Source organism: Bemisia tabaci, chromosome 1 (assembly GCF_918797505.1).
Source record: "Bemisia tabaci chromosome 1, PGI_BMITA_v3".
Lineage (NCBI taxonomy): Eukaryota > Metazoa > Arthropoda > Insecta > Hemiptera > Aleyrodidae > Bemisia > Bemisia tabaci.
The window spans coordinates 79998812-80015462 of NC_092793.1; the positions used below are offsets into that span (position 1 = coordinate 79998812).

At 35.5% G+C, this 16651-nt stretch overlaps 1 protein-coding gene across 1 annotated transcript; it reads left to right on the forward strand.

The window, feature by feature from the left end:
- The first annotated feature begins 1234 nt into the window (after window positions 1–1234).
- LOC109044038 (MPN domain-containing protein) lies at window positions 1235–16060 on the forward strand. The gene is made up of 11 exons (XM_019061511.2): window positions 1235–1471; window positions 2307–2489; window positions 3399–3539; window positions 4613–4759; window positions 6223–6316; window positions 7066–7192; window positions 7806–7975; window positions 8639–8887; window positions 11058–11218; window positions 11754–11846; window positions 12688–16060. Exons 2-11 carry the CDS (start codon window positions 2418–2420, stop codon window positions 13231–13233), a joined length of 1800 nt encoding a protein of 599 aa, XP_018917056.2. The 5' UTR covers window positions 1235–1471; window positions 2307–2417; the 3' UTR covers window positions 13234–16060.
- Window positions 16061–16651: the final 591 nt, after the last annotated feature.

Below are 16651 nucleotides of genomic sequence, written 5' to 3' on the forward strand. Positions count from 1 at the left end.
TAATTTGGTCAAATAATTTGGTCGAATAATTTGGTCAAATAATTTGGTCAAATAATTTGGTCAAATAATTTGGTCAAATAATTTGATCAAATAATTTGGCCAAATTAGTGAAAGCGTGAGTTTTTCAAAAATACATTTTTACAAGTTTTAATACAGCTTTTACTGTTTTTCAAAAATCTCGATTATTTTATTAATAATATCAAATAAAACAAAATCAGCCTGGGGTCCAGGAGGGCGCAGCCCCCCGGCTAGACGTGCCGGGCGCTTGCGCGCCCAAAACGGCTCGTTTTTGTGTAAAGTTACATTCAAAGCCAGTATGCACTAGCCCCATACAACCCGAATGACCCGAAAAGCCCCCCAAAGCCCCGAAAGATTCGCGTTTTTAGCAAATCGCGGGTCAATTTGACCCGGCTTGGGCATCGAAGGGTAAATAATCAGGTGGATGTTTATCTCAGACTCAATCTAGAGATATTTTGGAATCATCGAAGAATAATTGGTTGGTGTACTGGAAAAAACCGAGGTCAACTTCGGAACCAGCGCGGAGCGCAAAAAAGTACATAGATATCGCCACATAGACTCACCAGCTCATATTTTAATCTCTCTTATTTTTATCAATAACTTAAAAACGGTTAATACTTTTGTAGTTCTGTTGTATTTACAAAATAAATAAAAAAATATACAAAAAGTAAAAAAATACAAAAAACCCTTGGTATCTTCAAACATGTTTTTGTTTATTTCCTTTTTGGAAAATGCCTTGTGTAATTAAACAAAAAGACGAATAAACACCACGCCCACCGTGGTTTTTCAGAGTTAATGTCTCATTAAACCGTCTAAATGTTTCATGGTGCTTTTATCTGATCGTGCTATTGGTCAATTAGGAATATTGCTAAAAATGCTGTACCTATGAAAAATCGTCAATTATTTTTTTTGTATTATTATTATTTTTTTTTTTTTTAATTTATTCTTGAATTACGCCTACATAGAGTATTAAGTAATGAATTACGCCTACATAGAGTATTAAGTAATGAATTACGCCCACATAGAGTATTAAGTAATATATATTTTTTTAAGCATTGATTGCGACTGAGGACTTGAGGAGGTCTCATGGTTCGTCTCTTGGTATCACGAGATGCGATTTTTCAAAAATTCGCGGGGTTTTTCTTAGCGATCTCTAGCGGGCATCAATAGAACTCATCTCGTTCCCCATGCGCATGCGCCTAGCCGAAAGCATCCGAAAGCTTCGAAAGTTGCATTTTGTTTTGGTGTTTGTTTATAGTTTTATTCCGGCTTCCATTTCGGAAGATTTTTTGAGTTTCGTTTTCTGGTAATGATCTGTGAATTTCCCCGTGTGCCTACACCTACGAATTCTATTTAGCCACCATATTTAGGAATATTGTTTAGAAGTGACCCGAAGAATTCCAAGTTTGCGAAGATCAACTTTTTCTATTGCTTGTCCCATCCGCACCGATAGGTAAACTCAATTAATTTCAAGAACATTTATTTATTGAGAATATTATCACAAAGTCATCTCTTCATTATTACTTTGTTTTTATTGCGTCTCTTTTCTTTAAGTATCAATGAAAATGTAATTCCGCCCACTCCACCTTTTATTGGCATATTGTGACGGATACGCACTGTTGGCTACTGAAGCAAGACCTCCGCAATTTGAAGTGAACAATCTAAACTTCATCGTGATTTTTGTTTCCCGAGTGAGAAAGTCTTTTGGAGTCTGTTTTTAGTGATGCTGAAGTTAATTAATAAACTATTGCAATTGTAGTCTCCTCCTTCACTCAACACCGTGAAAGTTATAACCATATACCCCACGTCTCCCTTATCAACTTGAGGTTAGGATGAAGTTTGCCCAAATTTTATGGAATTTTTCATTTTCCCTCCTGTAAATATGCATTGTACTGCAGATCTCACTCCAAAAATTGGCAGAGCTTAGTCTTGTTGATAATTATCATGTAACTGTTAGCATAAGGTATGGTTAATTTGAAAAGTAGATTGCATTTATGGCAAAACTAGTCTACTTCTCCATGACATAATGTTCACGCCTCCCAATGATGACATAGTTACTAGTCAATCTGATTAAAATGATCCTTTTTTCATGGGATTTTCATGAATGTTATAGTCAAAATTTTCCTATACTTAAATCAATTTGAAATACCTAAGAAAGGATTAAGTATGCCAACGTCATATCCTGAACAGACTCGCCTCTAGGTAACATTTCTCACTTTGTTCTGATAATATTTTTACTTAGCTTGTTTCCCTTTGTCTCACCAGAAGCACTGTTTTTATTTTTCCAGAAATTCATACACGACCACCACCTAAGAGGGATTTTTTAACACTCCTGATAATATTTTACTGGAAACTGGTTTTAGACATCCATCACCATTTCCTCCGAAAGTCAAGTTAGCATGGAGAAAGTTGAGGAATCTGAAGATATTGTTGATGAGGAGGAAGAGGAAGATGAAGATATTCTTGAAGAGGTATATTTCTGGTCTCTGTTAGTGCAGAGTTTAAAAATTTTCAGAAATCATGGGTTTTTATCCCTGTGTTTTTGTCTTGGCCCTCACATGTCATGTTTTATAAGTTAAGAGTGAGTGAGATAGGACGTTAGAGAAACAGAATCTGTCTCAGACATCAGACCAGCATGCAAGTACGAGGCATCGTTCTGAAGTTCTTCGGCCACCATGCCATTGTATTTCTTATCGAAATATGGTAGGACCATGCCTTTTGCGTGTATTCTTGCAAATAAGCTCCCATTTTTAGGCTGCTCTAACTTTTGTCTACCAACTCTGGAAGTATGAGAAGGCTCCATACAGGGCTTAAGTTTTTTGGCCCTTCTCTCCATTTTTCAGCACAATTTTTTTGTTAGATTTGTTTGTTCTCCATGTTTCATCAGTACAATGGCAATAACTCATTAAAATTCTCAAATATTTGTCCAATAGTCATTTTATGAAAGGAAATGTCATGGAAAGTTTGGCATTGTCATACGGGACTTGCAATATTCTTACCGGAAAAGGAGAGTTGGTTTTTCTAATGTTATGTTGAATCATGATGAAGGACATGCCAAGAATATCTAAAAATCTAGTTGATAAGTACCCATATTTATAAATTAAAAACTTGTTTAGGTCCAAAGACTTGTTGCCTGTGAGAATAGGTTTATTTTGGCAAACTTTCAACTCAGCATTTCATGTGTCGGAAATTGCATTCAATCATGTCTTAGAACTTCTGTCCCTACAAGGACTCAGAAAATGCATGGCCTGAGGGCGCGTTCGCATTTATTTATTCACTGATAAATTTTTATTTTTTTTGCTTTTTAACTTTAGAAAGCAAAACATTAACAATAGAACTTATTTTTAATTAAAATTGACAAAAATGTTGAATGATCATAGGAAGGAGAAAGTGGTGAAGCAGCTAAGTCCGGTGTAAGTAGTGCCAATGCTGCCCCAACAAGCAAAGTTGTAACACTATCAATGCTTCTCAATGCAAATATTCTGAATCCTGGCCAAGCAGCTCTTTCTGTTGAGTACATGGTAAGAATTTTTTTTTACAGACTCAGATTTCAAAAGTAATGAGGGACAAAAGTGCCTCATAATGCAATACACAGATCGAGTTTGATCAATGACAATGAGGTTGTTGCATGGGTGAGGGATTTGAGAATAAAAAATATGTAGTCATAGAACTTTTTACGATAAAAACGATGGTGTCGTTCAAAAATCAAGTCCTTAAGCCCTAAAAAGCCTGTCAAAGTTCCATCAAATTCAAGTTAAAAATAAACGATTTTCATTGGCTGCAATACAGTTGGTCAAACTATGCGGGAGTCTCTCCTCGTCGCCATTACCCACATCTTGACCGCGTGTTTATGTAGTGGAGGTTAGGTTAGGTACAGTTCATCTCGAGCTCTGATTGGCTACAATGATGAGCGGACGCTGCTGGAAAAACCCGAGCAGGGCTGGCTGCTGCGCACCGTCCTCCGCTCACCGCCGAACGGCACCTTCGCTCCGTGAAGAAAATGGGAAAGGAGCGATTTTTAACTCACTTTCCGACCCAGAAATCGTCCTGAAGAGCCAAAAACCCAGTGTGTAATTGATTCATCTTATCTTCAGGTATCCATCAAGATAAAAAAAATGAGTTTAGTCGGAAAACTAGATTTTTCCCGATTTTTTATAAAACTCATATTAGCACGCAGTTTAGATAGCAAAAACCTGTGGTCATGCGTTGTGAGGTCAGAGTCACGTGATTTTGAGGCGCGGGAAGGAACCCCATTTCAAACCGTTTCTCAACTTTCGACGCTTTTCCTCCATGTTCCAATCATCAGAAATTTTTTTAAAAAATACCTTAACAATCAGCACACCACCAACTTCTAGAAACTGAATTTAAAAAAATGCATGCAACAAGCCCATTGCTGATAAAGTGAGCAAGAGAAAATCCTTTCTATTGTGTAAAGTGGTTTCCTGTGTGAAACTTTGTATGATTTTAATCCTGGTTCTACCGCTCAATATCTTTTTATGAAACGGAATGTTTTACAAGAGTGCTGTAGCAGTGGACTTGAGCACTAATCTTTCATTCATTCTGGAAAGTTGTAACCATTTCTGTACTTTTTCAGGGACAAAAGTTTATAGGAGATTTACTGGCAGATGGAAAAATCAGATCAATAGAGACAGATTCAACCTTTGCCTCCCCAAGTGCTTGGGCCAACCATTGTAAGCGCATCATTAACCCCGATAAAAAATCAGGAACTGGTTGGGCATCGGTAAGTTTTCTTTTCTGTTTCCTAACTCTTAGCATTATTAGTCCTTGTTCTGCATGTTATGTACCTAATTTTCCCTTCTCTTCAGAGAACAAGTTGTAAGTTCTAGAGGATAGTGATGGCCATTCTTGGACTGAGAATCGATTCTCCAGGATTGATTTGAATCGGCTCGGAGAATCAATCTGATTCACAGATCGGGTCAAAAGAATCGATCTTCCAAAAGATCTGTCCAACGATCGGATCTTGCCTGCCGATCTGAAATTTCAAAATCAGCCAATAATGTATGCTTAAATTTGTCATGTGACGATTCTGAATTGATCCAAGATCTAGTGCATTGTGAATTGAGTCAGTACACAAAGGAATAATGGATGAATATAAATAATTTGTCTGATATCAGTTGATTACAGAATAGTAATTAGTGTGTGGAGATATTTGATTAAAATGGATAATATTTTACTTATGGAGCTTTTGCCGATTTTTCCGTTTCATAATTGTATCTAATATTTTCGTTTTTCTCTGATTGACGATCCGATCTTTCTGCTCCAATCTACCGATCCGATCTACACAAATCGTCACGTGACGAAAGATCGTTCCCTTGCCGATCCCATCCGATCTTTTGTGCACAGGCAAAAAGAGCTGAAAAGAATCAGAAAAGATTGGGACGCAAAAGAGGGAAATTGAGTAGGATTATGTGCGATAAGCTCTCACGAAATATGTTTGTATAGAATCTTCTTCATTTTCAATCAAGTTGTTAAGTTCTAGGAGAAAAGAAACGCAAAAGTTAGGAATTTCAGAAACCGATTCTTTCGATCCTATTCCAGGTGAAATGAATCGATCCACACGAAAGATCGGCGTGAAAGAATCAATTCGATCTTATTGATCTTGTGGTCTCGGAGAATCTATCTTTTGGGAGATCGATTCAAGAATCGCCATCGCTACATGAGGGTTTGAGTGTGATAGGCATTTAGTGTCTCCTATGCCTAAAAGCAAAGAAAGATTGGAATTCAAATTTAGGCAGTAATAATATGAATTTTTTTAGAATTTTTTTTTATTATCTATTTCTCAGCTCCAAATGCACCATTGATTCTTAACTTTTATCGGTTTTAAAAGTCCTCTGTAGGCGCTTCTTAAATGAAAACAATTTATTTTTAATTAACCTTTCTGCTTGTAATGCAATTTTCAATGTCTCCCGCTCCTAAAATTTTGTTTCATGATGGGTCATTTTCAAATTGACAGATTCAGTTAAGTGAAATGTAGGCAGTAAGTAGTAGAGTAAGTTTGTTTTCAAGAGATGTCTCAACATCTTGGGCCATTTTCACCTCTGACAAAAATTAACAGTACACATGTGAGATGACGAATCTGAAGGTTGCCAAACATAAGGATATTGAAATCTACTTACCTAGGTGCAAGGAAGAAAAAAAGGAAGAAAACACAACTTGATTATTCTGAAATTTTTCTCGTTTCAGATAAAATACAATGGTGTTAAGCTGGAAGTATTCAAAAATAAGTTTTTGAAAAAGAAGACGGAAGATACAAATAAGGAAAATGAAACAACAGAGGGTAAGTAGTTTGCTATTCCAAATATTTCTCAGTATTAATATCTGTATCACAGATCAATATATTGATATCCTAAAATTCTATGATGATTGTATAAATTTACATCTCAGTGATGGACATCATCAGATTGACAACAGGGTTGAGAAACAGAGAAAAACGGAAAAGTAAGGGGCAAAGAAACCTTTTAAAAAATTCAGACTCCCTCTCCTAAATTTCTTCTAAAACACTGACATTTTTTTAGTCTTAATTATGTCAGGAAGGATAATTGTCAACTCGTATCAGTTTGAAATTAAGTGGCGGAAATTGCCTCCCTTTTTTTATGTCTGTTGGTTAATTGCCTATTTAAATTTATAAGTTTTGCCCTTATGATATCTACGCTATTGTGAGGGATGCAAACAAGATTTTGTTAAGAATGTCACTAAATTTTGGGAATTTTCGAACTTTTCTTTGAACATTTCGGCCTCAAAATTTTAAATTTCATCGGAGAATGTTTTATCTTGACAGATTTTTAGCTTTAGATTACTTTTGGACTCTAAAATCCTACCTGACACTTATTTTTAAAGAAAAAACCAAAGCGGATTTGTTGATGAATCGAATTTTCGTTTCTTCATCTGTGATAAAGTTATCATCAATTGATTTTATCCTGTACATTATTTACAGAAAGTGCCATAGTTCAGTGTATTTTGTTGCTCCATTATTGTTTCACTGACTGGAATTAATCACTGGAATTCTCATTTGTTTGTTACACACAGATGAAGCTTCAAAGAAACAGCAAGTGGCCAAACCTCCTGCAACCATGTACAACATGCCTGTCAACCTGAATCCTCCAGTTAGAATACCGGTCAAACACCATCATCTTGGGAATCGAACACCATTGCAGTAAGACTTTTTGTCTCTTTATTTTTCAGCAGGGCTGAAGTATAGAATTCTCTGTATTTTTTCCAGTTTAAATCATTTAGTAAATCATCAGTATATTAACTCTATTAAAAATCATCAGTAAAATCATCATAAAAATCATCAGTAAATTAACTCTATTAGTTGAATTTCTTTACATTGAAACCAACTCTAAAAGCAGGAGATTCTATCCTCGTAGGCAACAATATGGTTGTGCTGGTTCAGGATTAATTTTAGTGAAATCTCTGGTATAGCTGTGGTAAATAAAATATAAATCTTTTGCAAGGCACTTTAATCCATAAAAAGAACATTTTTTAAGCATTCAGGTATGTGCGAGGCTTCTGAAAATGCTGTGCTCTTAGTTTTTCTGTTTTTGCATGAAGGCATAGTATGGCGGATGAAAAATGTTTCTGTGGAACCTGCAAAGTGATTTTAATATCTAATTCTGCCTAATGGTCCATTCTCCAGCCAGGTACTGAGGAGCTTGGGTGGCACTTTTATCAGTGTAAACCGAACATAACTAAGAAAAATTTCACTCATTGTTTCATCAATTTGAGTTTAAAGCAATCATTTAACAAGTTGTATCTCTATTTTTCAGTAATCTTAACACATTGGTTGAAACAACACCATGGTCATCAATGGGGAAAATTCAACCGTTTTTGGTAACAATTGCTACAAGTGCTTCACTTGTCATGGATTTCCACTGTCACCTGACAACCAGCGAAGTGACAGGCTATCTAGCAGGTTACTGGGACGTGAATGCTCACAGTGAGTTTACTGAAAATAAATATTTAAAAATATATTTATATGATTTCTGAAAAGCGCACAATGGAAGGAGTGTAAATAATCCTCTTCATGAAAGATGAGGAGATAATGGGAAGGAGACCCAGTTACTGTAACCCCTTGAGTAGGCTTAAAGCTATTTGAGAAAACCTGATTGTCTGATATAATGCTCAGCATGGGAGTATCTTAGACATGCAGCAGTAGGAGATGGGCACAGAAACAATTGCCAACAACAGCCACTTGTGAACTACTTTGAATAGCAAGGACTTTTTATGGAGCTAATATTATGATGTTAAAAATAATATTCATAAATTTGATTTTGTTTTATCGGTTTTGGAGAATAAGAGCTGCACACATACTTTACGAATGTCTTAGATATTTTTTAATAACTTGTCACCACACTGCTTGCAATTACTTGTGGAGAGTAACTCTGCTCTTGCTCAATATCAATCTACGCATTAACGAGATACTCAAAGATTACTAGGGTTACAACAGAAGACCTCATCAAGACAAGAGCATTTTCTTCTGGAAATGAACTTTGTTGTTTAAACTCTTATCAAGGAGATCAGGAAGAACTCTATTTGATCTATTTAAAGTATTTTCCGAGTACTGTGTAATGTTTTAATGTCGTAATGTTTTTGTTCTCAGCTGTTGCAATTACTCATGCGTTACCTTGCCGCTGCCGACTGATGGATAAGGAGCTGGCTCCTCTGATTGAGACGGAGTTGAAGAAAACGATGGAAGAGAAAAAGCTGACACTTGTTGGGTGGTACCACTCTCACCCACATACCTCTGCTACACCAACGATTAGAGATGTTGATCGGCAGTTGGAATATGAGTTGGCCCTCAAAGGAAACAATGATGCCAGCTATGTACCCTGCATTGGTTTTATTTGTTGTGAGTGTTTTGCTGCATGGAAAGTACTTTTATTAGTCAAATTGAGATTTGGAAGAGTTTGTGAGTTTGACCCTAGAGTTAAATTTACAAAAAATACTTACTTAGAATACTCTCTTTTGAATTTGGTAGTTGACACTCTGATGATTAGCTTAATGTAGGGTTACCAGCGTTCTGGAAAGGGGGGAAAGTCAGGGAATTTACAATGGCCGAGAAAAGTCATGAAATTTTGGGAGAAGTAAGTTGAAAACCCGGAAATTACCCGGAAATTGCTACTGGCGCCATTAGATACTCTACCATGCGAGAGAGCACATTACCTAGATTGGATTTGATCTTATTAGATCTTTCTAGATTTGATCTCAACAGGGAAATGTTTTCCAATAATTCCAATTGCAGTGTTGCAAATCTCAGCAGCTGTTCTTAAATTCTTTTAAAATAAAATTAACAGATAGTTCTTTTTGAAATTTTCCGTGAATCCTCTTCATTCATTTAAAAATGTTCCTCAAAAATCTTACAGAGATGTTTTGGTTAGTTTTTTCATTCAAAAATTTTACAGAGATGTTTTGGTTAGTTTTTCATTTAAAAAAAAAATAAAATAAAACATAATGGGATATTTATGAACACTGCAATGGAGATATACATTTTTCAATTTTAGCTATCGCATTCTTTTACATTACACTTTTGGCTGTAGTTTGATATATTTTCCTCTTGCGAAAGAGTGTTCATAGTTTACAGCTCCTTCTTTGCCTTTGCTCTTTTTTCACCGTTAAGTCACATAGATAATTTTTTTATGTAATAATGAAAAGCCATCTGCACTAATTAACTACAATGTATCATTATTGTTAACGGAAATTGACTTTTGATGGACCTATCCACACATGACTAGATCATGGCTTCTGATAAGTCAGAAAGCATGTCGATAACTAAAGTGTAAAACCACACATTTCCATTTGCAACATTGCAGACTTCCTCTCATACTTTATTTTTTCTTTGGAAAACTGATCAATGTAATCTTTTGAAAATTGCCTTGATTTTTCTTCTCTTCATGCAGAATATTCTCTATTAATTTCAAGCTATAAAGTTGGTTAGAGGAAATTATGAACCACCGCCATGGACCAATAGAATAAATAAGGACTCCCAACTCCCTATGCTACCCTGTGTTAAAAACCGTTAACGCGCGCTCGCAGCGAACCTGGCAGAGGGTGCGGTGAACTAACGCCGCAGCGGTCCACGACGATCGTACCTCTATAGTATGTTATTCCATGCAATGTTCTTTGTTTATCTATGATTTATTTATTTGTGTAGATACTTTAATACATTTTACTTTCGCAAACTAATGAAATTGTACAGATACATACCTTCTGTAGAGGTCAATGCGAAAGACTTTGATTTGAAGTATCTTATCAAAACACGAGCAAAGATGATTCAGTCAACTTCTGACGCAGAATCAAAGAGACTTGCTAATAATCAAATTGAAGGTAATGCTTGAAGTCAAGTATCTTTGATTTTGTGACACTCAGTTGATTTTTATCAGTACAACACTATTTCTCACTAAAAAGATTTCACTTAACAGAGAGGCGCCTTCGGCTAAAAGTACAATCCTGATTCCTGCTGCACACTACATACACACTTCCTTTGGCTTTCTCAACAGCAGTTGCTGCTGAGTAAAACGGTTAGAAATAACACTTCACATTAATACCAGTTTATGTACATGAAGACTGACGAAGATTGAAATGAAAATGGGAAACTTTTCACACTAAACTCTTCAAAACTGCAGGGCGACCACGAGGATACGAGGATCTAGAAACTTCTATGAGCACTACTGAGTGATAAGCCTAAATAGGTGGTGCATGGAGATATAAACAGGAAGACCCAATCATCGGTTTAGTTCACTACACCCTCTGCCAGGGAGCGCTGATGTCAGCGCTAACCGGAGTTGGGGGTCCTTATTTATTCTCTTGGTCCATGCCACCGCAATGGAGGCACGTGGTTTTGCACTTCAACCATCTATGTTTACTCTCAACTTGCCGAAAGCTATTTGAGACACACGACCCTCAAAGCTGTTTGTGTCAGAAAATAAGAAATTGTCATGTGTTTTGAAGTTTGAGGGAAGTTCTGTGGAAAAGCTGTCGAAGCCGCTAAAATCTTTTTTTCTCTTTTTTTCATCCCTCAGCACCGTACAACAAAGAGAACATCAGTTCAGAGTCATCAATAATGAGCTACTGGGTTATGCCTCCTCCAGAGCATAAACCAAACGAGTATCCACGACCAATGCTCATGAGTTACTCAGTGTCACAGGATCCGTTTATGTCTCAGGACTCCCTGAATGAATTGGTAAGTGATCCCTTTATGTGCGACTAATACTGATTTGAACTGTTGTGTGGGTAAATTATTGCCCCTGCTCATAGCTGATTTTGCACGCAAGTTACAAGGCATTCGAAACTTTTCTACCTCCCAATGAGACATAGAGATAAAAAAGAAGATGGTGGTCGCCCCTTATGATTTGATTTACGAAACTGAAGTGTATGATTTTCAAGTATCATGATAGTGTGTTTGGAAATTCGTTCTTTATTTTGACTGGTTTCCATTGTTTAAGTACATGTTATGATTGGATTATTATTTATCATCACACGATTAATGCAATAAAGAACTGAAAGATTTAGTTTTATAAAGTTCCATGGATTTGAATGCTCTATTTGGTATTAACATTTTGTGGATATTGTGTGATCAATGGAACAAAGATCCAATTTCTTAATCCTCCACTCCTTTTCTGATGGCTATCAGACTTAGATGTGCCTATAAACCTTATGGTGTGCTTTACTTTTTTTAAGCGTGATTCCTTATTTATTTCTGTTTGCTTGAATTGCAGAAACGATGTGTGGATTTCTATAAAAATGATCCAGATTGCATAATATTTAGAGACATTTACCGAGGTGAAACTACTTATCTAGAAAAATTGAAGGTAAGTCACTGAAGTTGGTAGAATGCTTTAATTTTGAGTCAATGTTTGGAAAGTAGACTTTGATTGAACAAAAAACATCGGAACTTCTTCCACCTGAAGAACCTTCAACTGAGCTAAAAGCAAGAGATATATTCCTTTTTGGAAAATCTTTAACTTCAAAATTGATTTGCTAATTTTAAGGTACAATTCACAAAAAATCCATTTTCATCATGCCAGAATTGAAAAGCTGGGTGTAGAAAGGGTATTTCTTGGTCGCAGTGTTTCAAATTCTCCGCTATTGTTTCATCCATTATAATTGAAGCAATTGTATCTAATTGGTCGTATTTTTTACTGAAAATTCTTTATGATTTTACAGTGCTGAAAACGTAAAATTTCATAAAATTCACCCAATAGTTTCCTCTCTAAAATAAAAATTAGCACCGGAGATTCTGAAACAGTGCAACTAAGAAATGCCCTTTCTGCGCCCAATGCCACAATTATGCGAGACTCGACGATCGTATCCAAGCGTTTTCAAAAAATTTTTTTCTTCAGACCTGTGTTATTAGTGTTGTAAGGAAATGTCATATATGTAGTTAAAAAAATTACGTAAGAGTTCAAGTCACCATCTAAGTATTATAAAAAAATATTGCTCATACTGCTTTAACTGAAAATTTTGCATATAGCTCGCAGTAATAAAAAGTTGAAACTAGGTACTCTAGTTGAACCTACGAATAATGAAAATATAAAAAAGGTAATTAATATGGAAAGATGTAACACTTCAAAGAAAAATAAGATATGCCTTAATTTGATAACATTTTCTTTTTAAAATAAAATGACCACAATTTCAATTTTCTAATTACAGATGTCTCTGACGTCAAAATTCCCTCGAGATCAAGACACAACCATGCTTTGGAATTACATTTCTGAGCTAGCCTGTCCAGGCAGCACAGGACAGATGACACCGCCGCCCAGTGAGGCAAAGGAAAAACCTCCACAACCTGTCAAGAAACTGCCACCAGTGCCAACACCCGAAGTGACCATAAAACCTATCCTAACGTCCACTTCCTCTTCCTCCTCTTCTTCACCCTCTATACCCTCAGCAAATTATAACTTTGCTGTTCCTTCAACGTCTAAAGTCCCAACCTCATCACAGCAGTCATTCCCGCCCAACATGTTTCTCAATACCGATCTGGCTACAGCATTATTGGCTAGTGGCAAATTCCCCTCCGCAGCTTCTTTGATGGGACTCTCCAACTTATTTGCACAAACTAACCCAATGATGTTCAAAGGACATTCACGAGCAGGGAATTCCTCCCGATCACATTCACCTACGCCTAAAAAACATAAGACGGATAGAAATTTTGTGGTGCCGGATGTCAGAAATTACGTTTCTAAGTCACAGAATTGAAAGAGGAATGAAGATTTGCCTCAGTTGTGAAGCTTTCAATAAGGTCCTCTTGTTTCAACCCTTGAATCTCATAAAATTCGTAAGTGTTTCAAGAATCAGTTTTTGCAAAGCTGTAAAAATTTTAAGTAAATTTACCCAACTATACTCATCCATGTTAAGGTATTTTCACTATTATAGTGACTTTATTTTAGAGTACTAACGGCATACAATGCGTTTCAGGACTTATTTACAACAGAAGTTCCTTTTTTGGAGTTATTTCCCAGAACATTTTGACAGTCTTGGTTTAGAATAGAATTAAAATTTCATGGATAACAAACAAATTCTCTCAAAAAACTTCAACAGGCATCCTCCAACGGTCACTACTTTTTTGCTTTGCAAGTACATAGATAAATTCAATTTAAAAAGAAGATTGCCATCCAACACACAAGGCTCATCATTTTTATTTATAATTTTTTTCAATCTAAGATATGATTTTAAAGTTGCAGTTGTCATGAGGATATCGTATTCCAAGGTGGACTGAAAGAATGTTTCATTGTTTGACCTTTTTTTTAATAATTTGTAAAATTATGTGTCAAAATGTATGTTTTCTGTCATGTTTTAAAAAGTCTGTAAATTTCTTCTTTGCTGTTTTTATTTGAGTTTAGTATTTAATTGCTGTTTTTACTGTTACATCAAAAGAATTGACTTGAGGTTTGCAAGAAAAAAGTTCCGAATTCGTTTTTTCTTCATGATGGTAGTATGTATCATAGTCACCAAGGGACAATTATTTTGTCGAGTGGCTCAGTTTTTCATCAATGCACTTTCTTTAGAATTTGGAATGGAAAATCTCCAAGTGATTATTATTTTAATATTTTACTGTTGTTGTGTGGGCCGCTAGCGAATGAACAATTCAGGCGTTTTTATCAAATGCCAAGGCAGATATCTAGTAAAATTTTTACAGTTTACAATTTTTGTATGTTTTTAATAAAGACCCTGAAGTTCTCAATGTCTTGAAAGTAAGAATTTATCAAAACTACAAACTTTCCTTGTATATGTCTGTCCAAATGTTCTTGATATATTTTAATTGTGAACATTGTAATGAGTCGGTTGTCTATGAAATGCTACAAATTTCATGATTAACGTTCGTTCAATGGCTATAAAATCATTTCAGAATTCATTATTATGCAAATTTTAACTAAGAATTTTTCTTGAAGAGCATATTAGTGTTTCACTTGAAAATAGCAAAAGAATCAGAATCTCGATCCGTATAAGAATAGTTGACCATCTGCAGAAGCATTCGAAAAAATGCACAATTGGACTAATTATTGCCTGCAATGTATCAACTTTTAACTCCCTCAAAGAAATTGTCCAATCTCTAGGACCTGTCCTTCTCTCTGAAGCCTATGAAGGCAAATTTTTGATTCCATTGTTTGATAGGTTATTTTTTGAACCTCTCAATAATTTATCAGTTCTAGATTCTCTGAGGATGCTAGCTACCACAAACCTTGCTAATACCACATCAATATTAGGACTGAGAATCTAGTTGATATCATAGTTTTTTAGTTTTCTTTCAAGAGAACCTCTGGTTAGTAGATTTCATCTACCTCTTTATGTTATTTACGCTGGCAATTTTTTTTTTTTTTTTACCTAATGTTGCCCTTTTTCAAGTAAAGAAACCATACTTTTATACCTCCCTCTTAGAAGTTTGACTAATATTATGTTTCAATTTGGATTGGAAAGGATGTGGTGAAATTTTCGTTTTATTTTTTAGCGCCCTGCGGAAAAAGAAAGCATTCGTCACTTTCATTCTTTTCTTGCCTTCAAAATTGCAGGTCCTGTTTCAGTTTTCAACTCTTGTATTTGTTGCCGTGTCAAAAGTTTTTTTTTGTTTTTGGTTGTATGCTTGACTGATTTTCAATAGTTCTTGTAATCCAGCACAAAGATTTGTTTGAGTTTCTGAATTTTGAATCTGTTACATATGTTACAATTCCAATCATGATTATTGAAATTTTTTGAGTAACGGCAGCTTAATGTGGCTTTCTGTTGAAACTTTGTCACAATCAAAAAATGTAATTAACTTTGTGGACCATGTTGGTGGTTGAATTCGAAAAATGCGTGTCTTAATCGCAATGTTGAAAACACTCTGATTATGTTTAATTTCCTTCAAGGGAAACTAATCCAAATGTTTCACTGCAATTTTTTGTGCTACTTCTAGAATGAGTGGCGAAAATTCGGAGGGAATTTCAATAGAAGCTGTCAGTTGGTTTTCTATTGAAAAATAAAACTTGAATGGAGGCTTACAACATTCCACTTTAAGGTGCGCACTTTTACAACTTTAGCCATTAATATGTCCTTTCCTGGTGCCAATTTGGGATCTATTATGGGGTGGATTTCACACTTGCAATAACTAATAACATGGTATTAATCTCTTTTAATCCAAATATCCTAAGCCATGATTTCAGTTAAGTCTATCATTAAGCTTGCCGTTGACCTAATCTCAATAATAGTCAGCCCGGTGTCTTTATTTATTTCTTAGAGAATGTTTATCAAATCAGTTATATTATGTGCTTGTTAAATAATCTCCATAGTTAGAACTTATTTTTGATTTTCTATTTTCCCTCTTTTTACTTAATGAAGTTTGTACTTAATATGCCTGTGCTCTCATTATTTTTCTAGAATCAGCTCTTTATTGTAAATAATCATTTTCCCAGCTACTCAGTCTTTTGCGTACTACCACTACTTACTAGTAACTTGGTATACTGAAATGATGGATCTGTGATACGTTTTTGCACTCATCTCACCTGTAATAATACTGATTGATATAATGTAAACTTTTAAGTACTCTGTAGTCAGTTGTTTTTCTTTTGTATCCTTCATGCTCCTTTCAAGAAATGGGCCTTTGAGCAAGGTTTAATAATTCCTTGTCTCCCTGAGGAAGGAACGTATTTTGTTCATGCTGTTTCAGTATTTCTATGGACTTATTCTCTTTTTCATGGAAGGCTCATGCCACAAATTAGTCTGAAAATTTCAGAGTCTTTTCTCACAAGGGTAAAGAAAAATCAACAGAAATTTCAGGAAAATCCATTCAACAGTGCAAGTAACTTCATTCAACACTAAAAGCAAGTGAATTGTATGCGTGAAGTACTGAAATAGTGGAATGGAGATATGTTTCTTCAAGCAGGAGACGACAAATTGAGTTCATCTTCTGAACAAGTACCTACAGCCCAACGCTCTTGACAAGATTTTCTTATTTTTAATCACGTTTTACGTCGAATCAAATGAAGAAGAACAGGTTTCTGTCGGACAATTTTTAGCCATGACTTCCAATTTACTCCTAACTGGCGAATAGGATAATGAATCCTCAGAAACTGTCAAAAGGGTCAAAAATACTCGTTCTCTGTTGAAGAAGATCTGGCGAGTCTGGGAACCAGGCGCAATA

Excerpts from the sequence above, each read along its gene's own strand:
- LOC109044038 (XM_019061511.2), top strand. The coding sequence starts at position 2,418 with ATGGAGAAAGTTGAGGAATCTGAAGATATTGTTGATGAGGAGGAAGAG. Across the intron at positions 2,490-3,398 it reads ATGAAGATATTCTTGAAGAG|GAAGGAGAAAGTGGTGAAGC; the intron begins GTATATTTCTGG and ends GAATGATCATAG. Across the intron at positions 4,760-6,222 it reads CAGGAACTGGTTGGGCATCG|ATAAAATACAATGGTGTTAA; the intron begins GTAAGTTTTCTT and ends TTCTCGTTTCAG.